General features: G+C 45.8%; 1 protein-coding gene and 1 pseudogene across 1 annotated transcript; one reads left to right on the forward strand and one right to left on the reverse strand.

Annotated features, from left to right (window-relative positions):
- Positions 1–596: 596 nt before the first annotated feature.
- On the reverse strand, positions 597–3,007 carry LOC115319211. The gene is made up of 3 exons (XM_040221295.1): positions 2,997–3,007; positions 2,355–2,849; positions 597–2,214 (listed from the first exon to the last, which is right to left on the reverse strand). Exons 1-3 carry the CDS (start codon positions 3,005–3,007, stop codon positions 597–599), a joined length of 2,124 nt encoding a protein of 707 aa, XP_040077229.1.
- Positions 3,008–3,589: 582 nt separating this feature from the next.
- On the forward strand, positions 3,590–27,069 carry LOC120849146 (annotated as a pseudogene).
- Positions 27,070–27,416: the final 347 nt, after the last annotated feature.

Consider the following 27,416-nt stretch of genomic DNA (forward strand, 5'->3'; position numbering starts at 1 on the left):
TACGAAAGAGATATAGTTTCTTCACAATTTTTTATAAATTTAGTTGCTGTAAAGACCGACTTTTGGGAAGAAATCGGGTTTGACCCAATTCTCATAACACCTGTTTAGGGTGAAAAAATTAAGTAATATTGGGTTTTACCCGAAAACGAAGAACCATACATATATCAGAGTTCACAATATTTTTACCAGCGGATGTTGCAAAGGTTTTATCAGATTTATATGAAAACGCAGTACTCTACTTGTTGGATATTGATAGTGTGCGATTAGTCTGCCTTTGTATGGCGGCACTGTCTCACCGTAGAGATGAGCAATTTAGCTAATGCAAGACGACTGCTGCAGGTGTTTAACATTCATCACACAGTAGCGATGGCAAAACTGCGTGCTGGTATAATGATCCAAATTGAACATAATGGGTGCAAGTAAAACCCAGATTTCTGGGTTCCAAAGTGAGCTTGTGCTTTAGATGCACCAAGTTGTCGTGCAGATAACAATCAGCCAACAAACTCTTGTAGATACCATGTGTGGACCACACTTCATGTTTATTTCTACTGCCACATGTTTGAAACAGGTTGACCACAACAGCAGCATACAAAAGCTTAAAGCACTTCCCATTTGACAACAACCTCACTACCATTATACAGATCTAGAGCACAGTGGAGCGTCTGATCATCATCAGCGTCCACAAGTTTTAGGTGCCCTGACTTGCCCACACGGTGGCAAAACTTGTGCCTGTCGAAGCCTTCATTGGTTAACAACTCAACCAAAATGAACAGTTTGCCTGATGCAACATACAGGGCTTGAACTCCACAGAACTCTGGTTCAACGTCCTGTGCAGCCTTCACAAGGATATCACCGCACCGGTACTCGCGGTGGTCGATTGCTGCATGCGACACCTGGCGTGCATTCAGTGGCAGCACGTCTTGAACAGAAGGTGGCAGAGCACTCTGGTCAACAGGCTTGCCAGATGGGGCCATGAGCTGAGCATCTAATGACAGCTCCTTGAGCTGGTGACTTTGCATTAGCTGATGTCGTTTGGACAAGGTCAGAGTTATGTTTCGGAAGTTCTTGATCCGTGAGGCGAGGGTTTTAAAATATTGATGTTTGGCTTCAAACCTCATAGACCAAAACTGCTGTAGTGGTCCAACCTCACGAATCATTCTGGCATAATGAATGAGGTAATGAAGCTTGGGAATGATGGCTGTGCTTCCATACCGCTGCGCAAACTCCACAAGAAACGCTTGCACAGTTGTCTCCAAGCAAGGAAGGTACCCGCTGGGCACGACAGAAGCAAAGCTGATGTCAACAATTTCCCGAAACTGGAGGAACAATTCCCAGTCCGCGTCACCTTCTGGAATCAGCTCGGCAAGAATCAAACCCAGGAGTCGCAGAAGGCACCACTTCTCTGATGCAATTTCCTTCAAGTTTGCTTTGCTTGTTAGAAAGCTTCTGTTCATTGCGATGGGTTTGTTTTTCTTGTCGTTCCACCCATATGCAAAGGAAGCGATGCGGTCCATGTCGCTGTACGACAGCACCCCTCCCTCAACTAACGCCTTCAGTATTGGGCGAAGAACGGACTCGAAGCCTCCTTCTAGAATGTCGTGCATGAGGTCGGGGGGTAACTGTCGCGTCACGTCAAAGTATGGCAGCTCCAGCATTGGGGAGCGGTCGTTCACACCATACAGTTTTCTATTTAACTTTGGGTTCACAGCCACAGCTTTCAGATGTTGCTCGTGTGCCTGAGCCGACCGCAGGGTACAGAAATCCTCTGTTGTTATCACTGACAATGTTTCAGATAATGCCATACAAAACCGGCACACCCTGCCCCGACTAAAGCAACATGAGAAGCCCCCAAGGCGATTCATAGACAAGTTGTCACCACATACACAGAATACAAAGACCAGTGCATTTTGTGCTGCTTCTTTGCTCATGAACTTAAGTCCGTATGCTTGCAGTTCATTGAGGTCACTGATCAAGGGGCTCAGGACGTTGTCCAAACCATACTTCTGTACGTCGTCGTACTTCACCAGGAGCACTAGGTATATGAACCGTAGCTGCGACCTGTGTCTTGGATGTAGGTTCAGCAACGTGAAGTACACAGCAAGTAGCTTGTGCATGCCACGCTTCGGTCCCAGGGGATTACAAATCTCCACTTCATCACTGTACAACAAAATGAAAATTGTGTACTGGGCCCCATCTGGGATAAGACTCATAAGTCTTGGAAAAGGAGCCCATCTGAGAAGCTTCGGTAAACCTCGGGTTCACCATGGCTTGCTTGCGGCGTGATGAGTCGGGCAGCAATGTCAGGATTTTCACACAGCTTTGCAAGAAGCCTTGGAATTGGCACATAGTGGTACCTGTCCCCTTCGGAGCCAAGATCACATGTCCTAGGCTCAACATATGGAGTATGTGCCTTGACATATTGTTCACGGAGATGCTTGCTTTGAATGCCTTCGAAAAGCTCTGGCACGAATGAACACCTGAGAAGTGAGAGCACATCAGGAGGCAGGGCTGACAGATCAACCTTGGCTGCGATCTCATCAGCGAAGCCCCTCATGACATGCTCAAAGACGATTTGCAGGTCGCTGAAGACTTTCTCTGCCACTGTGTGAGCCAGCTTGTGGTTCTCAGTGATGTTAAAGAAGAAGTTCCAGATCGCTGTTCTGGCTTCTGCCAAGAAATCCACGAAGTCTTTTTCTTCGGAGGACGCTTCTTCTGGCTCCGCAGTTGCTTCAGCGTCGGCGTTAGCGCCGTTGTCTCCGAGGTCTTGAGCGTCTCCATCCCTCGTTTTGGTGCTTAGGTTGCTTCCAGTGTCAAGCAGGACGTCCCTGTGGCACCGGTAGAGATGGGATCTGTATGATGCAAACTTCGTGTAGCTACTTGTGCACCCACCGATTCCACAGAAGATTGTGAAGTTAGCATCACCGCCATGCACGATCCCAATATGATTCACCACTTTCGTGAATTGTTAAAAAAAGTACGGACACCTGGGGCAGTACCTTACTGCCATTTTTCACAGAGACCAAGCAAGAAAGGGCAGCTTGCAAACACCATAACACTAGTTTGACCAGTGGGCTCAGCAGTACAATACAGCACCTAGAGCAGCGGCCATAGCTTTATTTTCTTTATTTCATGATGATGATAGCTTTATTTTATTACGAACGGATCAGCTGAACATACAAAGCACACACAAAAAATTATAACATCCACACCGCTGGATGCTTTATTTTCAATTTTGAAAAATGACAGTGGATTTTGTGGATGTATGTGCGGAGTTACAGTGATTCGGTCGCTAAGTGACTCGGGTGTTAAATATTTAAACTGTCCTACATTGACTCGGGTGTTAAATATTTAAACTGTACTACAACGAACAAAGAAATAAATGCCGTGAATTCGCAGGAACATAAATCTATAAATCCAATTGTCCCATGGGGGGGGGGGGGGGGGGGGGGGGGCAAACGGACCAAACCAACACCACCTGTCAAACCAATCCAGTCCAATCCAAGTCACTTTAGCTGGTTCAGCGGTTCAGCCACGACCGGTCGTGGTTTCAGCACGGTTTAGATCCTGGTGTGCTAACGTGCTCCTTGAAATGGATGCGATCGAGTGCTTGGTGCGTTACGGCCAACGCAAAATCGTGGTCACTGTGGGAGGAGAGCGCAGGCGCCCCGATTTGATCAGAAGCCTTGCGCATAAAGAAGCGTTCCAGGGGCTGGACCTCCAATCAAGCGACATCCTGGTAAGCATGGTTTTGTTTTCTTTGTGTGGAGGGTGTCGTGCGGTGTTCCCAAAACCAAGTTATGGAGAGGTTATCCTATCCTATCATGCTTTCGATTTCTTTATGCCAAGGCGGTTAAGCAACGTTTCCAAAGCTGGGTCTAATAAAAATTCACCTACATTGGACAGTGACAACAATTTATTCAGGCGTTACGTCTCCCATGCAGGGAATATGATTAGATACTTTGAATGGAGAGCGTGCTGGTAAGTGTAATTACTAGTTAGAAATAACGGGAAGAACATAAAACACAAGGACGGACAAGACGACTCTTCCGCCCTTGTGTTTGTCTTCCCTTTATTTCTCGCCTCTATTGATCGGCGCGTGCCCAGGACATATATAAGGTACAGCAACCACTGGACGTCCGGGTCCAGATGTCGGGCCGAGACTTCGATAAGTCGCAAAAAAAAAAAAATCAGATTTGCAAGCTACGACACTGTAATTTACCACACCACTTCGTCTAGGTGGTGGATTTAATTTGTGAAAATATTAAAGAAAAACTTGCCCTATTTAAAAGTTCCAAGTAAAAACAAAAGTTCTATGGGCCGGCTTCAGGTGAAGCCTTTTCCTCTTAAAGTTAGAAAACATTCTTGTTGGCCCATGGAGCGTTTTATAGACAAAAACAAGGATCGATAACAAGGCGAGAAAGTCTTTCTTTGCATTTTTTTTTTGTTAAATGTATGAATGGCCCACGGAGTCACTTTATTGGTGTCATTGGAGAACATAGGAATTTACTTGTTTTCCCTCATAGCTTATGACTGAGGTAAGTATTTTATAATCTTACAAGTAAATCCACCACAAGCCGAACTTATATGGGTAGCTTACGAATCTGATTTTTTGCAATTTATTTAGATCCGCCCGACATCTGGACCACCAGTTATTTCGGCAAAGGGACCATAGTTGAGGTTGCACGTGGATGCTTCGCTGCAAACGCAAGACTGTATTAAGAACCCTCATTGTGCATTCACCGTGAAGCCACGTCCAGAACTCTGAGGGAAGCCCTTATCAGCACCTGTGTTCCGAGTACCCCAACTGTGATCATCATCATAGTTATTTTTATGTGGTGGTAGTGATGATGATGCTATTACCGCTGGTCCCCATGTAGTGATCATGTAGGTTGCTTTTTTTTTTTCTTGTTTTGTTAATCGTCGCAAAAATCTGAAAAGAAAATGTCTTTGCCGGGAGGCGCATGGCGCAGTTGAGAGATGTGCGGCTGTGTTCCATGTGGAGTCTTCGTTGAGCTTTGAGGTTGCCCTTTCCAGTCAACGTTACTATATTGTTAAGCCCATGGAAGCACAAATACTCCCAGGTCCGTCCGTTGACAGCCAGTTCCGTCGCAGTTCTTCCAATCATCTCCATGCATTGTGTGATCATTATTAGTGTGAGGTAGTGCTGCTCGAGTGTCGTATTAATGGGGTGATGATGCATATAGATTAAATCATGCCCCTTCAGATATCTAGCTCCTTACCTTATGTACGATTGGACTCAAGCAGCTCGAGGTATGTCGATTGGCACAGTTTCAGCGACATTTGGACGCAAGTGCTTTTGAGGCAGCAACCACTTGTTTATTGCATTATCACACTGGGGTTCATGCATACAAATATTCCGTAAAAACAAAAAGTATGCCTTGTGTATTCTGTCTCATTACAATGTGAACATCTTACTCTTTAGTAGCTTAGGCACTTGTGTCCCAGTACAAGGCTGCGGCACAATCTTGGTGGATGATTTAGCTGGTCAGCAGACAATGACACGACTGAAGTGCAGTGGCTTTCCACTGTATTACTGAGTGGTCTGCATGATCTGCTGCAGGAAGAGGCATGGTGTTCAACCATATCCTTTCACCGTTGCAGCTCATGCAAACAGTTTCATTTGCACCTGTGAGCGCATTATCTTATTTGTCTTTTAAGGTTTACCATGCTGGATTCGGCACCGACGTTGATCTTATGGAGGACATGGTCCTCCAAGATAAGGCGCAGCTGACAGTTGTGCAGGATGCATCGCAGTACAGGTGGGCAAAAATGCTTTCTAAGACAACCACTGGAACTTTTACACACATTCCAAAAGCCCATATGTAACAGGCCTTCTCTAATCCACCCCCTTTAGATATTGCTCTCGCCATTATATTGCATAGACCAGTTGGCACATTGGTCATTTTGGCTTTGGCTGGCAACGGCAAGTGGCGCAATACACGAGAAGGGGCATGAGGAGGGTAGTGTGGCAGCAGTGGCTTGCTCTTGCCTCTACCCCTGCTGCCCGCTACCCCTGCAAACATAGATATTAGGTTTTCATGGCACCTTGCAGCACCATGTTGGAAGCACTGCATGCATTGCAATAGGTGTTTGGGTCCAGGTGGTTTGATCACGGGCAGGTAATTTTTTAAACTCGCTCAGCTTTCACATGTGGCAATAAGCACACTTGAGCACAGGACAGCTCTCTAGGGTGTGATTATTGAAGATGAGGAGGTGCCGTCTCCTGATCTCGATATGCTCCGCTGTATGTGCACTGTCGGAGCTAGTCAGTGAGGTAGAGGGGCTTAGAACAATGATCTGGTAGGCAAAAGTAACCCCCTGGTACATTTTCTTGACCTTGACACCAAATACGAGACAATAACAGCGAAAAGTTGGTGGCACCCAGTGTGTCACAGGAAAAAAGCGCTATGTTTTTGTTGTTGTCGTCACAGTTTTCATGAAGTCACGTGTCAAGAAAATGTACAACATGCGGGCAGCCGGGGGGTGGGGTCATTTTGCTTGGTGAATGATTTATCGCTTTAAGCTCCTCTACGTCTTTGGAGCTAGTTGAGACTTTCAGTGGTTGTGCTAAGTGCTTGCTGCAATCAAGTCAGTAGATCGTATCTCTGCTATAGTCATACTTTCCACAGCCTTGAAGTGACGAAATACTCTACAATTACGTTCAGAGGCAATTTCAGTTATGAATGATTGGCATTTGGAGTTGACATTTTGCTGGCATTTTTATGGTAGTATAGACATACATTACTTTTCTGTAATACAGGCTTTTAAGCTTGAAAGTTCCTTTAAGTGGAATGGAATTCTGTTGCCTGCCACACTTTATATCATATGAGGTTTTCGTGCAGAGTAAAATTAGACTCTAAACAGGATAATATTATACACATCAGGTAGTTTTAAGCCATCAGATATGTTTATTGTTGCTCTCTGGCACTATTGTCTGTGCTACATACAGTAGTTCATCCATGTGTTTGATTGAGTTCTGATGCTATAGAGCACCAGAAATCACAACAGGAAGTTTTCTGTGTCTTGCGATTTGTCAGATATATATATTAAGGTAGTGTGAATTCACTGCCTTTACTTTCCCAAAGTATGGCACATTTCTCTTCCCTGCAAGTCTTTGTGTCAACATTGTCAGACGAAACATCAGCAAGTCGTCGTCCGAGAAATGGCATCTTTAAACGGTGTAGCTCATCTGTTGCTTCAACTGGTATATCTAGGGTCATGGACGTCATCGTCCAAGAAGCCCCCGGACCGTCGAGAGTTTCCGTGAAGGACCGATCGACATACAGTTTCCCTCCAGTCCCCTTGGACATTGTGCAGTCCCTTGGAAAGCACAAGAAGGGACACCACTTATCGTGCAGGGGCAGGATCATCGAGTGGTTGTACCACGATTTGTGCCTTTATGATCTGTAAGTTAGTAGTGTGCCGGTTTCAGTGTTACCCTATAAAGGGGGTCCAGCATTTCAACACTTAGTTTGTTTTTAATACGGCATACCTTCTTCAGTTTTTATTTGAAAATGAAATTTTAGGCTTCTATCAGCGAATATATATACAGGTAAAGATTTACCGGGTCTTTTTACTGGATATGCTTTGACCATGTGCGCTCTTTAAAGCATTTTCTTCCAAAATGTAGTACACTATGTGCATATTTTTCTTATCGTTCTTGTCTTCAGTTTCACATTCAGATAGTGCATGGCTTTCACTTTATGTGACTTACAAACTTGATGTGCTCTTCTAGGCACATCGAGGCCTTACTGTGACCTCAATTAATCTTCATGCAGCAGCTCTTGCAGACAGCACTAGCATAATCTTTGCTACTATCTCCCATCTTGATATTGTGGACACGGATGGAGTTCACAAATCCTTCAGTGCATCGTGGCAGGGTATTCGTAACTAAAGATCAAGATATGTATTCGGAGAGTAGAACTGGAAGCAGCAAGGCATAAAGTTTGGCGGGTAGGTTTGACATCGAGGAAGGGGAACAGCGTGAAAATAAATGGAAAACAAGAAGAGGAGGTAAACACAGACATGGCACTGACTACCAACTAGATGTTTACTTCTGCACGAAACAGGATGAACAGATGAATAAAAAATGCACAAATAAACTGATAAGACAGTGCCATGCCATGCCTATCTGTGGTTAAATGAACTTGCCTCTTCATCACTCCCCAGAGCCACCAACAGCACATTGTCATACACATCCTCTCTTATCAAAGAAATGCAAAACACTTCAGCAATCTTCCTCACAGTCTTGCTTCCGTGGCGGGCTAGAATCATGATTTCATTTAATGGTGGCTCGCAGCCACATTGGCTGCGAGCCACTAGGGTAAATGGGCAGGTGTGTGAATGCAAGGGCAAAGGAGCATTTTCGTGCCCTGGCCACCTTGTAGTTCATTATAGCCGATGCGGCTGTGAGCCACGGTTCCATGAAATCACGACTCTAGCCTGCCTCAGAAACAAGACTGCGAGGGAGACTGACAAAGCTTTTTTAATTTCTTTGAGAGAATGCATGTGTTAGTGTGTTGTCAATGACTGAAGAGTCACATAGTGGCTTACATGGCAAGTTCGTTTGACCACAGGTAGGTGTGGTGTGGCACCATCTTATCGGTTTCTTTGTGTGCTTCTTTCTCTTTTTTGTGTTTATTTCTGTTTCATTACAGAAATAAATACTCAGTTCAGTTAGTACACAGTGCCGTGTCTGTATTTACCTCCTTGTCCTTAGTATATCTTTGTGCTGTTCCTCTTCCACAATAAGAAGACTGACCACTGGCCTTGCATGTTATCTTGGCAGTTTTTGTCATGCTCATAGCTGGTTTATGGGTGCCAATGATACCAGCATACATTTTGTTCTACTCATAATTGGTAACTGGTGTACACTGTATGATACACTTGGCACGAATGCACCTTCAAAGCTTCTTCGTGATTTGCACATACAGATTTGATGAGCTCAAAGTTTTGCTGACTATTTGCGAGTACCAAGTGAGCAATGTTCGCAGCTCTGGTGGTGTCTTGACATCCTTCTCAAATCTTAGAAAATCGTTGTCGGTTTCTTCGTGCTAACAGTGTCGCACTGTGTACTTTTCCGAAGCACCGCGTGGGCTTGCTGTTAAGGGGGGACACTACCCAAAAAAGTCAATTTTTGAACCACTTGTCTGATTTAAATGACATTTACAGGGCTTGTTTCTGTTGATGTTGAGAACATTTGTGCCAAATTTTGTTAGCCTAGGTGAAGTACAAAAAAAGTTGGAAATGGTCAAAGACGAAAGTGGACGTGTCTACGTAGGAAAACTATCGTTTTGAAATTACTTATAAATTTGTTGTTTTTATGTGTTATATTGCTTTAGAACAGTTCAGAGCAGATAGCTATGGAGCTATATTTCTATATTATACCATATTTAATGACAAAAAAGCCACTAAACACAGCTGCAGTTTTTTTAAATTTCCATCCTTTGTCCAAAATGCTAGTTATTGAGCATGAAAAATGACAAAAATAAAAAATTCAAGCTCATAGCTATCTTCCCCTTAAAATTTCACTCCAGAAAAACTTATAAAAATAAATCCAAGTTATGTAATAACAAAACGATAGTTTTCCTAAAGGGAAATTTATGCCAAAAAGTGGAATGGAGAAAAATGCGTTCAAAGTGCTTCAAACCCTACCTTTTCTTTAGCATCGGTGGACCGAAAATAATATATAAAAAATTAACTATGCAGTGTAAACTAACGAAACTTTCTGGGAATACTCTCCAGATGTTGGTGGATGTAAATATGCCATTTTTCAAAATCAACTTTTTTTTGCAGAAATTGATTTTTCTGGGTAGTGTCCCCCCTTAAGGTGCACTGAGCAGCAGTGACCTGCACTTCACTTAATCTTCAGGCCGAGCGCAGTGGGGGGTATGGGCCATCCCAGCCAATCCAGGATTGAGAGAATGTCTTGTGACCTTGAGCGCTGCCTGTGACTCCGCCCAACGAGGAAGTTGCTTGATACCCTGCTGGCACTGGTTTGGCTGAGTGGGATGGCTCGTAGTGCCTGCTGCACTCGGGCTCAAGGTGAAGCGAGGTATACTTTGGCCAACAGTGAACACCACCTGTTAGGAACACTGCAGAAGCAATCAGTCACTTGTTCTTGCTAATGGCACCATGCAGTGTACCAAGGCTGTACTTTCTCCTTTTGCTCATTCTTCATCTGAACTGTTTGCTCTGGCAGGTTTCCAGAGAAGCTATATGAGGTAGCGGCAAGGGGGCTCGTGAGGACCTTCCCGGAGCTCTCGGACTCAACTGGAACAGGATGTGTGAGTAACCGGAGATTGTCAGATTTTAATATAATTGCTCATCTCTATTTAAAGATATGGCCCCAAGGAATGAAAATAAACTAAAAATAAAGATCAAACTAGACAGAAAGTTGCAGTTGTGCCGTATATGTACAAAACAGCGCACAGCCTTGAAAAAATTGCACAGCGGGTTAACGTGGAAGTTGTCTGCTCCGCACCAGAGAAGCTCGCAAAAGTGTGTAATCTGACAAACCCGTTCGAAAAAGTATTGAGGCGCTGCTTAATTAGGAACTTTTCACTTTCATTTGGAAAGAAATATGTGGGCCAGACAGGCAGATGTGTTAATGTGCAACTAAGAGAACACTACCAGAAAGTGAATGGGGTTCAAGGTGGCCATCTTTTGTGTCACTGTCATGACTGCAGGTGCAAACCATTATCTCATGGCCAGCTTTCTGGGACATGCCGGCCTAGTTCTTGACTTTCACGCCACGTGGCGTATCAACCTTGAACGGACTCCGAAACGCCGGTGCGTCGGTCCACCGCTATCTTAACCTCCTCTCTTATAGCTCGTTCCCCCTCACACCCTTTAATCTTTTTACCCAGCGACCGCATTTTGGAAGAAAACGCTTCATCACGCGTCAGAGGCGTAGGAGCCTATCGGTCGGAGAAAAGCGAGGTTTGGGGGGAAGTGTTACCTACTATTGTAGAGCCAGTGCTGTATTCACCTCAGCTGGTACTATACGCGAACCCACACTAGATTATTCTAGCGAAGAAGTGTCGGACGCTCGACCACGTGACAACGCGCCCACCAATCGCGGCACGAGGGCGCGTTGTCTCGTGGTACTTTTATATTTCGCGTGCGTTCTTTTTAGGCGGGAAAAAAATAAGCAAGCAAAGCCTACCTAGGAACCCTAAGCCTACCATGCTTCAAACACCTCAGTCGTGTGTCTCAAGGCCGTCCACAAGTTGCAAATATATTTCGTATCGCCTTATGCGCGAGCGAAGTCAAAGCTAGAAGTGCGAGCCCAGCGCTCTGAGTGTTCCTGTTTCGCACGCGTGCCTGTGGATTGCAAGCATTATTCAAGGCAGTCAGTCTGCTTGTACTTGTACCTTTGGCTTCGCTCGCAGATAACGGGAAACGAAGTATAGATGTTTTTCGAAATGATCCAAGCCCAAGGAGCATGCTACATTGTAATTTGACGCGACGTGCACCAGTGCGTTCTGACGTTCACACACTGATGGACGCGCGGGCAACGTGCCATTTGCTTAAAACTTTTGGTTGCAAAATTACCGCTCCAGACGGCAGCATGCAGAGCGCGCGTGCCTACAAACACAACATGCTAATTGGACGAAGAGGGTTGTCAAGACGCACAGAACATCGTGGAATGGATGTCGAGAGTGTCAAACTGCCCTTTTTATGATGTATAAGCATGTCGAGGCACAGTGTAAAATTTCAATAGTTCAGTGGAAAAACTGAACGCCTGGCGGTCCGATTTGTAATGAGGGTCTGTCATGCGAACAAGGCTACGAATCGTTATTCGCACCTCAGACCAGGTACAAGACTGACACGCCGCTCTAGAAAGCCCAGCACAGCGTAAGAAGGCTAGTTCACAAACACACGCCCCGTTGGGGCCTGCATGGTACCTTGCTAGTTTGTAGATAGCTCATTCCACCAAAACACAAAACTAATCTTTATCTTTTTCTTTTTAAAGCATGTAGAATGTCGCATTCTGCTTAAGGTTGCACGGCAATGGCGCAAAAAAGAGAAACTTGGAGGACGCTTAAGCTTCGCCTTTAGGAGTGGAACGCGATTGCGTTATCGGGCCCCGTTCGCATCGCCTTCTCATTCGCTTCTCATGCTCATGAGTCACACAACGACCTAGTTCTCATGACACAACACTCTTCGTTCCCAAGCCGTGCAAGCTGCCTTACGTGGCGTAGTGAGTAGCGTGCTGGCGCGCAACTGAGAGGACATGGGTTCAAATCCCGCCTAAAATTCTTCAAATTTGTCTTCGTAGAAAATGAATTACTTCATAAAGTGAAATCATTTGAGAAATGCGGCGATCTTTAATTCGCATTACATGTAATCTTTTTATCACTTTCATTCCACGCGTGACGTCACTTTTCACGTGAGCGTTGTGGGTTGTTTGAAATTTCCGCGCGAGGTCATGTGGCTGTTACGTCATCACCCTGTTGACCGATCCCGGGCTTTCGCGTCACGCCACCGACGTCAGCTTTTCTGCGACACGAGCTCATTAACGCTATCGCGTTAAAACACACTGGGAGCTGATTCTATTCACATGAAGACGCGCCGAAAGACGACAAGGCATTATTCCGCGGCAAGGAAGTGTTCTTTTAGCCGTCGCAGCCCTTTTGCAATAAAGCAAAACAAACTGAGTAAGGGCATACATTTATCATATCCCTGCACGGTGGTGCCGGGTATCAGTTTGTTCACTCCGCTGGTTGCGTGATAGGAAAACAACACCCAGTCGTCAGTTGATTGTAAGCGCGCATAAATATCTATGACATTTTACCTACACTCGGGTTCACCCCTAAGCTGACAATGCGATGTAAACTACATGTTCATCGGACGAATCAATCGACTGCCTGTTATCGCTTCACCCAGAGTGTGATCCCGTGTGGCAAGAACGACAGGTGTCTGGTCCAGCAAGTACGTAGCTTCCACCACACTGTCAGCTTAGGAGTGTTGGCGAGGAAAAACTAATAAATGTGCCTTGAAACATCAGGGCCGGCTTGCTCAACCAGCGTCTGAGATGAGACCGTTTGAAGGAAAGAAAGCCTGCCAAACATGGGGCGCGTGAGCATTTGAGACGCGACTTCACGCGCCACTCCGCTCATGCGCTAGCTTTGGCAGTGCTTTCTTTCAGACAGTCTCATCTCAGACAATGGTTCGAGCTAGGGTGCCTTAGTTCGAGCAAGCCAGCCCTGTTTTAAGGAACCTTATTCTTTTGTGTTTACATGCCAAACCAACGCAGAGCATCTATACTTCGTTTCACCTTCAGTCCAAGCGCAGCGGATGCTACGAGCCATCCCAGCCAATTCAGCGCCGGGAGAGTATCACGTGACCTTGTGGTTGGGCGGAGCGACACGCGGAGCTCGAGATCACGCGATACTCCCCCGGCGCTGGATTGGCTGGAACGGCGCGTAGCATCCACTGCGCTCGGACTGAAGGTGAAACTAAGTATAGCACACCCCAGCGAAGGATTGATGATTCTTCAGAAAACCTAGGGGTATTTCGACGTGCAACCAAAATGTCGTGGAGACAAGATCGAACAGCAACGCTGCTTCATACGTGGGGGCAACAAACAAAAATTGCTTGTTTATTATTGGTCCCAGAAGCCGAAGGCGATTATTCACGATGCGCGAAGCGTAGGAAATAAATTTGTGTCCAAGTTCTTGCGTGACCAAAATAGGGGTTGGAGCGACGAGCTCGAGCCCACACAGTGGAATGTGGTTTTAATTTTTTTGTTGTGTGTACCGCAACCATTTGTTCTTATCCTGCATAGAATTGAAAAGGACAATCGTGGTGACGCAACAGTCGCCATGGAAAACAAGGGATGTCTCTACAAGCAAGCCGATCTCCACGAACCAAGGCAAAGAGCAGAGAAAGGAGCGCCAATACAGTAGCGAGGATCACATAAAGAAGCTTCATCAAGTGAAAGATGACACTGACGTCCCTGAAACTGACGCCGACACAAGCGAGCCTGAACGTGCATCCCTTGAGAGTCGGGACCATCCTACCCGCGGTCAAACGAGGAGAGGAGAAACACACAAGGCAAGCACCCCGAAGACGGCAAAGCGGCTGGCCATATTACAGGTGGCCAGGGAAGCCACAAACAGTCACCAGCGACCCAAATCACTCATGTGCACCGATTCACCAGAAGCCTTCAGAAAATGCACACTTTTCTATTGGCAGGGTGGCGTCAGACTTCAAATTCGAAGCTTCGTGAAATAACCGAGTCGTCGTAGACTGGATCTCGGGTGACGAAGGCATTCCGGGAAACAAAAGGTTGAACAACACCGCGATATCGCAGCAGTACGGATGTACCCACTCACTCGCGGTTCCTCGAACCGCGAGAAGATAGGCCCGGCATAGCGCGGTCTCAGACGAGGCATAGAGAGATGATCTGTTAGCCTGCAAACTCAGGCTAATCTCCCTCCTCCCACCAGATTCTCACCCAATTTCACCGGGCTAGAGCCGGTGGGAACAGGTGATTCTCAGGCTGCATCAGACCAAGACGGCTATCACCCATAATCACTCCTTTCTGGCAGACAAGGTTTTGCAGACCTACGGACCCAGACGACCTATGAATCGCCCCAACATTGAACACTGTAGGGCCCTGGCGATATGTTCGCACTTCGTAAGGGACTGGGCCGGGGTCTCACGATATCGCGAAGCGTGGCATAAGCTCTCCCGAAGAGGAAACGAGGCCCACATCATATGAAGGATGGGCCCTCCAGAAATGGAAAACTCTCATAGAAAAGACATAGTGGAATCTATTAGAGTTTCTCCGTCTCTGAGGGCTGGCGAAGCATATGTGGCTACCTTTTTCCCTCCCCCTTCCTTCCCTTTCACCCCAGATGGCGTTAACCAAGAAAAGATGACATGAATCGTTTTCTGAGAAGCGATACATACATATTGTACTACTACTACTACATGGAAACAGTAAATGCATTTTGTAAGACGACTTATCTCAAAACAAACACAGATGGACAAGAAACTCGAGAAAGCGCCCCATCTAGGTCGTTCTCCTTTCCATTAGATCTTATGTATCCCATCCAGCGTACTATGTTGCATGCACGACTGTATTCATTCTTGCTTAATCTGTGCCTGGATTACTGCCAGCATGAAAGTATATGTAAAACTTCTATGTCTGTCTTTTTAGGTGTTGCTACTCCGCAGATTTTAATATTGTACCACAAATACTGGAACCGCGTGCGACAACACAACGTAAAAGAATATAAATATTTATGTTAATACGTTGAGCAAACATATATAACCTCGAAAAACATATCTCGAGAAAAGGGCGCATGCCTAACCAATCTTCATTTGACATGTAACTACTGGAAGTAGCTATTTTTTTGGAATAGAAGATCAATACAGAGTTGTAAATTAGTTTTTTATTCATTAAAATTCAAGATATTTCACTATATAAATATCAAAGCAGTAGTAAAGCAACTACGCTGTAATCGCGAGCAATATAATGAAACTAAGCGAATAACATTTTAGACAAAACCCCGAGACTGGGGAAAAAATGAGGGACGATACAAACACAGCGAGTACGTGGGTTTAAAAGCGCCTATCTTGTCTAAACAGAAAAAAACTAACTCACAGCAGCAATAAGATTATGTCTATGCGAACGGCATTCCAGCGGCTGATCTATTTTTTTCAGCCAGCTCTCCACCCGGATTCCCTACTATGACTCAGTCAACGACAATTTCGACGCTAATTGGGGAGGCATTAATCAAAATCCTACTTAAATAGTTAAACCGATGGAGGTTGTCTTTATTGTGGACTGTATTGACTGCGAATGCGCCAACGTAATTTATGGATTAGGCATTTTCTCAAACATGACACAAAGAAAAAAAAAAACTTCGGAATTGTCAATTTCTGTCAATGGGAATCCAAACTGCTCGAACTCTTCGTTCTAAGGAAAGTAATATTTTTAGCATAGCTCATGGGCACAAACTGGTTATGCCATCATACCGCTTCATAAAAATTCACTGAAGTCCGGATCCTGTCCCGCGACCTTGTCTCCGAACGCACAAGCATTGAAGACCAGATTGTATCAGCCGCGATTGCTCCAGCCTTTTGTGCCGGAAAGCTGCCAGCGTAATCTAAACTCATCGTCGATAACAACGCCGACTCAGCAAAGATTGGTCAAGAGGGAAGCGACAAGAAATTAACGGCCATCAAAAATATCGCGCATGCGCTATCAGTTCCATAATTCAGCTGTTATATAACTGTACTCCGTCTCACTAAACCCGCGCAATACAGCCAAAGTTACAGCCGTCGTAAGCAAATCAGAAGATCGAACATCGTCTGCTTTTTGCTCATGTGAGCGGACACAGCCAACGCGGATTCATGCGCCGCAGAGTGATAGTGCAGAGTGCCGTTTGATTTTCTGTTTGACATACGAGGCTGTAGCTTTGGCGTCACTGCACGGTTTTAGTGATACAGAGTATACACCTTTCCATCGTTTATCACCCGGGCAAAAAATGCCGAGTCACTGGGCTGTGGACGCAGGCGCAGCGTACGACATTTCGCGAAGGGAGCAATACTTAACGCCAACAACGCAAAGCATGACGTCCTACCACGCAAAGCTTACACAACAATGGACGCAGAAATATTGGTTCGAGAGTACATGGCTAGAAGACGAGCGTCCCCTGGCCGCAGGCATGTCCACTGCGTCTTTTAATGTCGAGTCACTACACACAAGCATGACCGCTGAAGGCAAAAGCGGTTATCCGATTGGCGAGTTTGCTTTGCCTTCTTTTATTTTTCACAGAGCTCTCGAATAAAAGCGTTGCTTTATCGTGTGGCGGCCATGTTTGTGGGCGCTGACTCAGCAAGTGAATAGATTATTGTGTCGAGGTGACCTAGATCAAGCTCCCTCTAAACCCCTTTTGTTTATCTTTACGATTATCTTTCGCCCTGAGGTAAATACAAAGAAGCCTCCGTCCCTCTTCTCTCGGCCAGCACGAAGAGAAAAAGCGCGACAGATCCATTTACTCTCGAACCCGCATTTCTGCAAAACGTCCATTGACACATCATATGTCAATCTTCGCCAATCTTTGCGCACGAACATTCTGTGCCCTTCAGCTTTGTCACCATGACCAAGACTTTGCAATTTTTTCCACAGGTTCCCAGCTGAGCCGTACCTTGGCAAAACACTCAGCGGTTTGATCATTTCCATAAACGTAGGCAACTTCAGTGCCACGTACCTCAGCAACCAAGACGTATCTCGCAAAGTTCCCCGGGAATCATATTGGACAGTTACCAGGGTACATGTTTTAAGAATTTTCAGGCGTCTGAGGCGTTCTCTGTAGGTTCCCAGCGGAGGCGCACTTCGCCAAAAATACGCGGTTCACTGCTTCGGGGAGAGATCTTGTCAAAGGAGCCTACTTCAGAGCTACGTATCTCGGCAACCAAGACGTATCTCCCAAAGTGCTCAGGGAACATATTGAACAGTTACCAGGGTACATGTTTTAAGAATTTTCAGACGTCTGAGGCGTTCTCTGTAGGTTCCCAGCGGAGGTGCACTTCGCCAAAAAATGCGCGGTTCACTGCTGCGAGGAGAGATCTTGTTAAAGGAGCCCACTTCAGCGCTACGTATCTCGGCAACCAAGACGTATCTCGCAAAGTTCTCCAGGAATCATATTGACCAGTTAACACGGTACATGTTTTAAGAATTTTCAGACGTCTGAGGCGTTCTCTGTAGGTTCCCAGCGGAGGCGCACTTCGCCAAAAAATGCGCGGTTCACTGCTTCGGGGAGAAATCTTGTCAAAGGAGCCCACTTCAGCGCTCCGTATCTCAGCAACCAAGACGTATCTCGCAAAGTTCCCCGGGAATCATATTGAACAGTTACCACGGTACATGTTTTAAGAACTTTCAAACGTGTGAGGTATTTTCTGTAGGTTCCCAGCAAAGGCGCACATCGCCAAAAAGTGCGCCTTTGCTGACGAGTGTAAAGTAGTCTTTCCCGTAGCACTCCTCTTCTTGTTGGAAAGATGCCTTCACGCGGCGGAAGCTACAGGTGTAATTAATTATCTCGCTGGGAACCTGGGATAATTAATATACACGAAAACTGCTTGAATATTTCGATAGCATAAATCTTCTAGAATATATACCTGCGGGAACTTATTGAACTATTGAGGGGTTGCTTTATTAACTCACTGAACGTGAAAAATAAAGCGAGATTTCAATGGCAGTCTATGGGGGAATCACTCTTTTTTCCTGGGAACCAAGAGAAAGAGTGACGAAGTGGTGAAAATTTTCCTGAAGTTATCAATCACAATGATCTCAATAATTCCGGGGGAACTTTGCGTGATTTTATTCGGATCGCTAGATTCGACTGTTTTTCAGCGATATTGCACACCTACCAAGAGAGGGCGCAAGCAGATCGTGTCCTAGAATCTTGGGGTTGGCCCTGTGCAAGGTTCGTGCTAGACACAGAGATAAGACTGGGAGAGGTAAGTGACGGTGTTCTAGTGTGACACATATACAGTTATGGGTCTCCCGCCATGAAACTCATTTTTCTCCTTCAAGAGCTTCAATTCGGGGCTTTACGGCTTTTACCGAAAACACTGAGCCCTACATATAAGGTGCCATTAGGGCTGGATGTGATCATGCCCGTTAGACATCCCAGCATTGCCTAAAGCCATTGAGTCCACTCAGCTGGACTGCGATGCGTGAGATAATGCAGTCTTGTCGCCCCCACTGTGCGAAGCCTCTAAAGTAAGGTACACAGAAAGTATATCAAATCAACTTAATATTTTAAATGATACATTGTCTCTGCAATTGTGGCATATAAAAAGATGTTGTATTCAAACCTGTCATTTTAGAGAACTTAGTTTTAGCAGTTGTAAGGAGTGGGCTTTAGTCATCATGATGGGTCTTGGATGAAATGTGATTACATCTACAAGCTGCTATTGGCATGCTTATGTTTCAGAACGTCTGGTATGACATCCGAAATTTCATCTCGTTTGTGCACGCAGGACTCGTGGCGCATAGCCTTGCGCTTCAGGCCAAGCGAGAGAGGCGCAAGCTTCGGGAGCGTGCCAGGCAGGACGACGACTGCGAGGGCGAGGTGCGGCCACCAAAGGCCTCCAGGCCACCCCGAGACCCCACACCAAGGCGTGTCACCAGGTCTGGCACTGTATGAAGCTTATTTCAGAAATAGTATTTTCGGTTTGATTGATCAATAGCTTTGGTGCCAACCCTTTGTTTCCATGTAACATATTGCAGGACATAGTGCTGCCAATGGATGGGGAGGACGCTAACAGCATCCAGGGGCACGTCTTGGAGATGCAAAGAGAACTCCAAAAGCCCAAGCCCAACATGGCATATGTGGAAGACTCCATGGCGCGGACGCTGGCCACACGAAGGCTGTGGGTCACAGTCGAACACCCAACTGTGGCGGCGATTGTGGACAAGTACCCTGCACTGCGGCATGGTACTTTTGTAAGTGTCATTGGAATTTAAAACTGAGCATTGCAGAATGACAGATCAATTGCATGTACAGTTCCTTTTTTTAAAATTTATGTTCAGGTGCAGCAAGAGTTCACAGCGGTCACTGGCAAGACCATAGAAGATAGGCTGATGTCTGGCCTAGTGAATAGCAGCTTGAGGGTCTTGGAGGCAGCCTGGGGCAAGCGACACCTCGCTGGTTTTTTCCAGGACTTCGACAACCGGTTTCTTAGCGCTGAGTCTAACCCAGAAGATGGTAAGGAATAATTGCTTAAATAGGCTGGTGTTGATAACAAAACACAGTAAACCGGGTCATCCAGTGCTGAGTTCTTTTAAATGGGCTGTGCAACGATTTTTGCACTTCAATCGAATAATTGTGGAAGTTTTTCTCTCTTAATTCTCAAGCACAAAACCATATTTTTCTGCATGCCGTAGACTTTGTAAAAAAAAATTTCTAAAAGATCGGGGTCCGCGGCACCACTCAACTCCTCCACAGGCTTCCAAGTCACATGCGCATTGACGTGGTTCAGGCTGGTGATGTCATTCCAGTTGTGGTATGTTGTGCCGTACAGTTGTTATGGTGGTGTGTACTGCCCAAAGGAGTTGAAGGTGACGATTGTCACAGCACCCAGTTGCCGCCGTTTGCGTAGCACTTAAGACTCATTCACACAGAGATAAAAATGCGTGCCTCGGCAGGCGCCGACGGTTGCATTGAGCAAAGGAGGGCAGGCACACAAGGTACATTTATAATAAAATTGATGATGAATGTGACATCTTCATTACTACACTAAATTTGTCCTTGTGTGGCCACCCCACTTTGCTCATGCGACCGTTGACATCGGCCGAGATGAGCATTTTTCTCTCTGTGTGAGTGAGCCTTTTCTGTTTCAGAATGCAAGGGGAGGCACTAAAAAAATTGTAGCAGCAAACATTCTGGCATTGTTAACATTTTTAAGGCATCCGAGCTGCCGCTAAAATGATTCCGGCAAGCTTGCGACTCGCCGAACGGGGAAGGTGGTGGAGAGACCAACTGGACTAATGATAATGACTATACACTTTGTAGCGGGCGGTAGCTGGTGCCACCTATCCTGAAGCATGTGCCACCTAACCTAGAATGACTTTTGGTACTTGTTCGAGTGGCATTAAAAACAACAAGGTGTATCACATATTGTTGTATAACAAATAAAAAGCGCGTCTTTGGGTAATTTCTCGTAATATTTAAACTGATCATGTGACACAGAAGTTAGTTTCGTTTTTAGTTCAACTGGGTTTTCATGAACATCGGGGAGACGGCGCCACTAAAATTAGGCAGCTATAATAGTGATACAAAGCCTTTTTATGTCTCTGTTCACATTCAAGCAACATTATTTATAGGAGATAAGCCTTATATTGAGCAGATATGCATATCTTGCGCAATAGACCCTTTGCGAAATCCTCCAAGCGCCCCGGCCCGCGGGCAAGGAATTGTGGGAGAGACTGTCCCTCGCCTGGCTGCTATGCCTTGAGATCGCGTTGCCTTGTCACTTTTCTCCTCTTAATCCTCTGTTTTTCGATTCTATAACCCAGGGCTGGCCAAGCTGCGGCTCGCGAGCCGCATGTGGCTCTTCATGTGTTAAAGTGCGGCTCGCATCCCTCCACCTAACAGCCCCCCCCCCCTTCCACTTCTCCCGCCTCCCTCACGGTCACACGAGCACTTCCCCAAAAAGAGAAATGGAACGCGTCTTAAATCGAAAGGCAGGTTGCGGTTTGGTCTTGTGCTACTGCTACTATACGTACAGTCAGTTAGATTGCTTTTGACTCGAACAGATCGAAAGTAGTCCGAGTTTCGTTTATTGCTCTAAATAAAAGCCCCCCCCCCCCCCTCCCCCCCCCCCCCCCCCCCCCCGCCACTCTTAGAGGTTTGGGGGGTTTGCAGCTCTTAGGCAGGGTCAGCCTGGCCACCCCTGCTATAACCTATTTTTATCTATTCCAGTGTATTTTTTATTGCTTCTAAGTGTTTCTATTCTCTTCGGTGTGCAATATTTTTTGTATATATATAGTATTTGTGTCTTTATTTTGCCTTTTTCGACGGGAGTGCCGACGGACAACGTGCCACTTCGCGCGTCGTTCCCCGGGTGAGTACTACAGTTGCTACCGATTCTTATCGCGCTGTTAGCTGTTCATTTTTGGTTCATTTGACCCGCGTGCAGTCAAGAGGAGCCGTTTATGAACACCCGCGCACATGTCATAGGGGTAGGCAGACCTCGGAATCAACAATTGCAACATGACAGTCGAGTCTGCTGGGATTTGGCCGCCCGCGCTCGCTCCGTTGACTCGCACTGTAGCATGAGCCTTCGAGTGCCGCTTAGTTGACCAAGATACAGCACGCCGCTTTGTCGCCGTGAACCATTTGTCCGAATGTTTGCAAAGCTGAGGCATATGCAACGCTGCAGCGCCTGACAACTACGCGGTGCGGCGCGATCCCTTTGCAAACGCCGACGGCTCAATGTTGTGGCTTGAATGCGTCTATGGCATGCCTTCGTAATCTATCTGCTAAGCTGTTGTCAGTTGCCAACACTCTTTTTCAAGTGCGCAGACGTGTCGCTGCAAATCATTTTTTTCAAATGCCTGCGAAGCCGTAACACTGTTCGTCATATCCAACGCTGCACCGCCCGACAAACTGCGCGCAGCGGCACGAGCCCTTCTTGAGCGAGGGTGGTCCGATGTCGCGGCTTGTATGCGCTTATGGTATATATGCCTTATTAATCTATCTGCTAGGAGGTTGTCAGTTCCAAACACCTTGTTTCAAGTGCAGAAATGTGCTGTCGCCCAGGCAGTTATCTTAAAGTCGTAGTTCCTTCGATAACTTTATTTCTCTAGTCAAGATGTCAACTCAAGTTATTTTATTTTATTAGGTCACCTTCAGCAGCAACATGTCTGGTTGTACAGTTTGCTTTGTACCAGGCTCTGCAAAAAATACTGCCAGCGCACAGCATGTTTCCTGGCACCGCTTTCCAAAAGGCAGTGTCCTGTGAAGCATTCGGGTGAAGACAACTGCATGTTGTTGTCACGTGCCGCGGCGTTGGATATGCCAAATGCTGTTACGGCTTCGCAGGCATTCAGACAAATGATTTGCGGCAACACATCTCTGCACTTGAAAAAGGGCATTGGCAACTGACAGCAGCTTAGCAAATAGATTACGAAGGCATGCCATAGGCGCATTCAAACCGCGATGTTGAGCCGTCGGCGTTTGCAAAGGGATCGCGCCGCAGCGCGTAGTTGTCAGGTGCCGCAGCGTTGCATATGCCTCAGCTTCGCAAACATTCGGACAAATGGTTCGCAGCGACAAAGCGGTGTGCTGTATCTTGGTCAAGTAAGCGGCACTCGAAGGCACACGCTACAGTGCGAGTCAACGGGGCGAGCGCGGGCAGCCAAATCACAGCACACTTGGCTTTCACGTTGCAATTGTTGATTACGAGGTCTGCCTACCCCTACAACATGTGCGCGGGTGTTCATAAATAACTCCTCTCGACTGCACGCGGGTCAAATGAACCAAAAATGAACAGCTACCAGCCCGATAGGAATCGATAGCAACAGTAGTACTCGACCGGGGAATGACACGCGAAGCGGCGTGTTGTCCGTAGGCACTCCGGTCAAAAAGGCAAAAATGAAGACACAAATACTATATATATATAAGAAATATTGTGCGCAGAAGAGAAGTGAAACACTTAGAAGCAATAAAAACTACACTGGAATAGATAAAAATAGGTAATAGAATCAAAAATAGAGGATTAAGAGGAGACAAGCGACAAGGCAATGCAATCTCAAAGCAGAGTGGCCAGGCGAGGGACAGTTTCTCCCACAATTCCTAGCGCGCGGGCCGGGGCGCTTGGGAAAATTGCAAATTGTCTATTATAAATGCCACCTGTAACTATGTCAAGCTGCAGCTTCCACGGCTGCAGGTCGGAAGATACTACCACTTTTTGCTTTACAATTATGTGGCGGAATCGCAGTATTTCAGAGAAAGGTGATGCTTTTTGGGATGGTTGTCACATGATAACCAATATGAAAATTACAAAGTGTGAATCCTTTCAATGTTGAAATCATTGCACAGCACTTTTAGGGCTCTCAAGGAGAGGAGGAAAATTTTGCATGGGCTTTATAATTTTTTGTGGCTTCTGATTCGTCACCAATTTTGATGTTGAAACCTGACAGTTACTTCCGAGAGGCAGGAATGGAGGCCACATTCCTGAACCTAATGTCGTTTAAGGGATTAACTTGTGACTGTACTTTGTTATTTATTCAGCTGCTTGTTCTAGCTCAGTGCAACTAAAGCATACATTTAAACAGAAAATATGGTAGAGGGCTAGCATCAAGCACCTCATAAGATGCATGCCTCGGTAGTGGAACTGCATCACACCAAAAATTCACCAGTATAAAAAAGTACCACAAAAAGAGAGGAAGCGCTCAGTTTCGAACAACTTCTAAGCCCCCGAGTTAAATGTCCACATGGGAAAGCAAGCTTGAAAGCTTTTCAGAAGGAAGCATGGTGTGCTCCCTCAGATGTGGTGGGGAGAGTGTGGGAGTCCAGAAGGAAGAGAACAAGCATGTGCTCCGAGGGAAAATAATAGATTCGAAACAGAAGAGTTGTAGATGTGCTGTGCAACATAAAAAGTTTGCAAACATCATGCTCCACTACTGCTTGAGTGCTTGCTTCAGCAGGGCACTCTTTCATGAATGTGTCTCCAATCAGGCTTGTGACAGGTGCCCCAAATAACATATTCTTTGTCACTGCTGCCATTGCCACAATAGTGTGGGAAAGGGGCAATTTCAAGCAGAGAATGGAAATTCTGTGTGAGGAATGTGATGATATGGCACATTGATAGATAAAAATGGGGCATAAAACAGATTCATATTTCCCAACTTTATGGACTAGTTGATGGCTTGTTATGTTGAAAGTAATGGGAAAGCTTCCAGGGCCTCATTTTATGTTCTCAGCGGGTAGCCCATAGTAAATGTCTTAATGGTTTTTTCTTGTTACAGAAATGCTGTTCAGGGCTGCGCTGCAGGCACTGCCATCCTTGGTGAAGGAAAGGAGCCTGTCCTTCCTCTACCCAGATGTGAGTATAGGGGACAAGCCTCTTTCTTGACAACTGATCCCACAGCACTGGCTAACAAGGATTCTAGTGAATTCATGTTATAGTGCTTGCCTTTCATTGGTGGGACGCTAGGTGCTTCAATATTGAGCTTATTTTTCACCGAATTTTTTTAGTGAATCTAATTTAAAGCATGCAACATTAAAAGGGCGATGCAACAATTTTTGTACTTCGTGCAAATACCGCTTAGAATGGATCCCTGAAGTTAATGACCTATGAACCACGTGTTCGTTTTTCACCCCACGCAATAGAAGTCCCAGAAAAAAAATTAAAAGAAAAACGAACAGCATTCGCCCCCTCAACTCGCAGCCAGAACAAGCGGCCACGTGATCTGGAGCCGATTATATGCCGCCAATGTTGATCATAGCCACGCGCTGGTGTCGGCAAAGCACAGGGTACGCGCTGAGTTCCAGACGTCGTTATGGACACGAGCCACTACCTGGACACGTCGTTATTGGACACGAGCCACTACCTGAATGCTTCTCGAGCTAGTGATTATCACGAGCCCAAATCGAGTGCCCACGCAACTCTCGGGTCCAATTTATGAATCGCATACAAATATCGTCATTGGGGTGTACTGCAATCCCCACATTACGTCATCGAATTTTGCAACGGAGAGATTGAATGAAAATGATCGCTTTTGTCCTTGAAATTACACTGCAACAAAGGAGTTTCTTGGCCAGTGGCGTTGGTCCGAGTATCCTTGAGTCCCACTAGTGCCAGTAAGCTCTTGTAAAGTGAAATGCATTCCAGTAGAATATCGTTGCACCGCTCCTTTAAAGGATTCATGAAACAATGTTCAAGCAACCTTTTCATAATGTTTCAGCGCCTGACTTTTTTTTACGCTTCTTGCCTTAGTGGTTCAGAAGATTTGGGAAACAAGGACTAAACAACAAAATAACAGTGCATCATATTTTCATCTGAAGAGGCAAAATATACTTCAGTGTACAGTGGCACTGAGGGTGTTAAAATTGCGCGGCTCATAACAGTATTGAAGGAGGTTTTTTTATTGGTCAGAGGTGTCAAACATTTTGTCTGAACACAAAGTCATAATTACCATTGTATTTAGGATTCTGATTTTTCTGTAAAAGTAGTTTCTATTGGGGTTTGAAAGTTGTAAGATAATGTAATATAGTTCGAGAGGTGTAGAGATAATGCTTCATTAAACCCACTGGTGCAGTGATGCATTGTTTCCTCACAAATTTTAATAGATTTTGTTCCTCTGACATTACAAAAATATGTCAGAAGTCTTGTATTATCGGCAGGCTTTCATTGTGCAAAGTTTTAATGGCACCATCTACCCAAGGAAGTCAACGAGAGCACCCGCTCCCCAGTGCTTCACTGTAACAGGGTTTGCCTCGCGGTGTTCCGCGGTGCCCCAGACAGAATATTAAAGGGATGCTGAACTAAAATTTGGATTCCACAAAATGAGTCTGCAGAAATGTTGAATGGGACGCCATGAACCGAAAAACATCACTCATGCCGCAATATCCCAAACGGATGGTATTTTTGGTAAAGAAGGGCGTGACTGAGGGAAGAATGTGATGTAACCATTCCCCTGGAACTGTTGAGAATGAGAGAAAACGGCCTCGCTTCTCTCCTCCCCGCTTCGGTTCACCTCATCGAGGGGACAAAGCGAAGAGGAGAGGGAATGAGAATTGGCAACGCGACCAAGTCTCCTCGGCCTCATTCATTTGCATGCTTCTTTTTTAAAAAATACAGGCACCCGTTCGAGACATAACCCAAAGCTAGTAGGGGTAATAGCAGGAGCATTTATTTAATTTCTTTGCTTTAAAAAATGCTGCGGTAGAAGGTCCGCTCCTGAGGCTGCACTGCAATGAATGCTGGGGGTGCACAAGACACACTAAAACTGGAAGTCTACATTTCTCATGACCCATGGCTACACATGTGACCCATAAGTGGTGTAAACGTTGATGAGTACCTCACACTCTAAACTATTTTATTTCTGAAGATAAAAAACAGCGCTCCTGTACAAAATTGGTTTTCTGATCTTGACTATACTATCGAAAGGAAGTAATTGCCAGTAATTGCCGCAATCATTTGACCGAAGTCTGAGAATCGTTTCATGGCTGCTTTAAAAATATAAGTGGATCAGGATATCTTGAATGGAAATGTTTTTGTTTTTTCTTTCTTTAGGACCCTGCGGCACAGCCAACGTACCCGGCCATTGGCTACGAGGGCGACGACGTCTACGACGCGACTTCATTTTTTGTTTGTGTGGATGAGCTTCGGGTTCAGGAACACACTCTGCTGGGGGCTGTCGGCACGATGACAGCTCTTTACTGGACCCTGAACATGGAATTCAATCCCAAGGCTGCAAAGACACTGCAGCTATTGTCACACCTCATTGGTGTCAAATCCGGTCTTACAGCCAGACCTCTTGTTCTTGTGGCTCTAGGAATCATAGATGGCTGAGCCAGCATTGTGCATTTGAGAGAAAAGACCACCCTGCTTTTCAACCAGAAAGAGTACCACAACCTGGCAAAGCTTAGGCTTGTCACCAGATGTATTTTGATTTTCAGGAGAAAATCACCGTTCTCTTTTCTCTCAAACATCCTGTACAGTAGCTGTGCAGACAGACATGCAAGCTTTTGGAACGAAATGCCATCCAGAACAGAGGAAATCTTGCAAATGCTCTTCAAGTGTCGCTGTGCCTTGTTCTATCGCAGACTGTATGAGCCATAGCTAGAGCCCTGCGCGGGTAGCAATGTGACCACCTACATATGCAGACTTGGAATTTGCATTCGCAGACTTTGTATCCG

This window comes from Ixodes scapularis, unplaced genomic scaffold (genome assembly GCF_016920785.2).
Source record: "Ixodes scapularis isolate PalLabHiFi unplaced genomic scaffold, ASM1692078v2 PGA_scaffold6__148_contigs__length_123643588, whole genome shotgun sequence".
NCBI classification, from domain to species: domain Eukaryota; kingdom Metazoa; phylum Arthropoda; class Arachnida; order Ixodida; family Ixodidae; genus Ixodes; species Ixodes scapularis.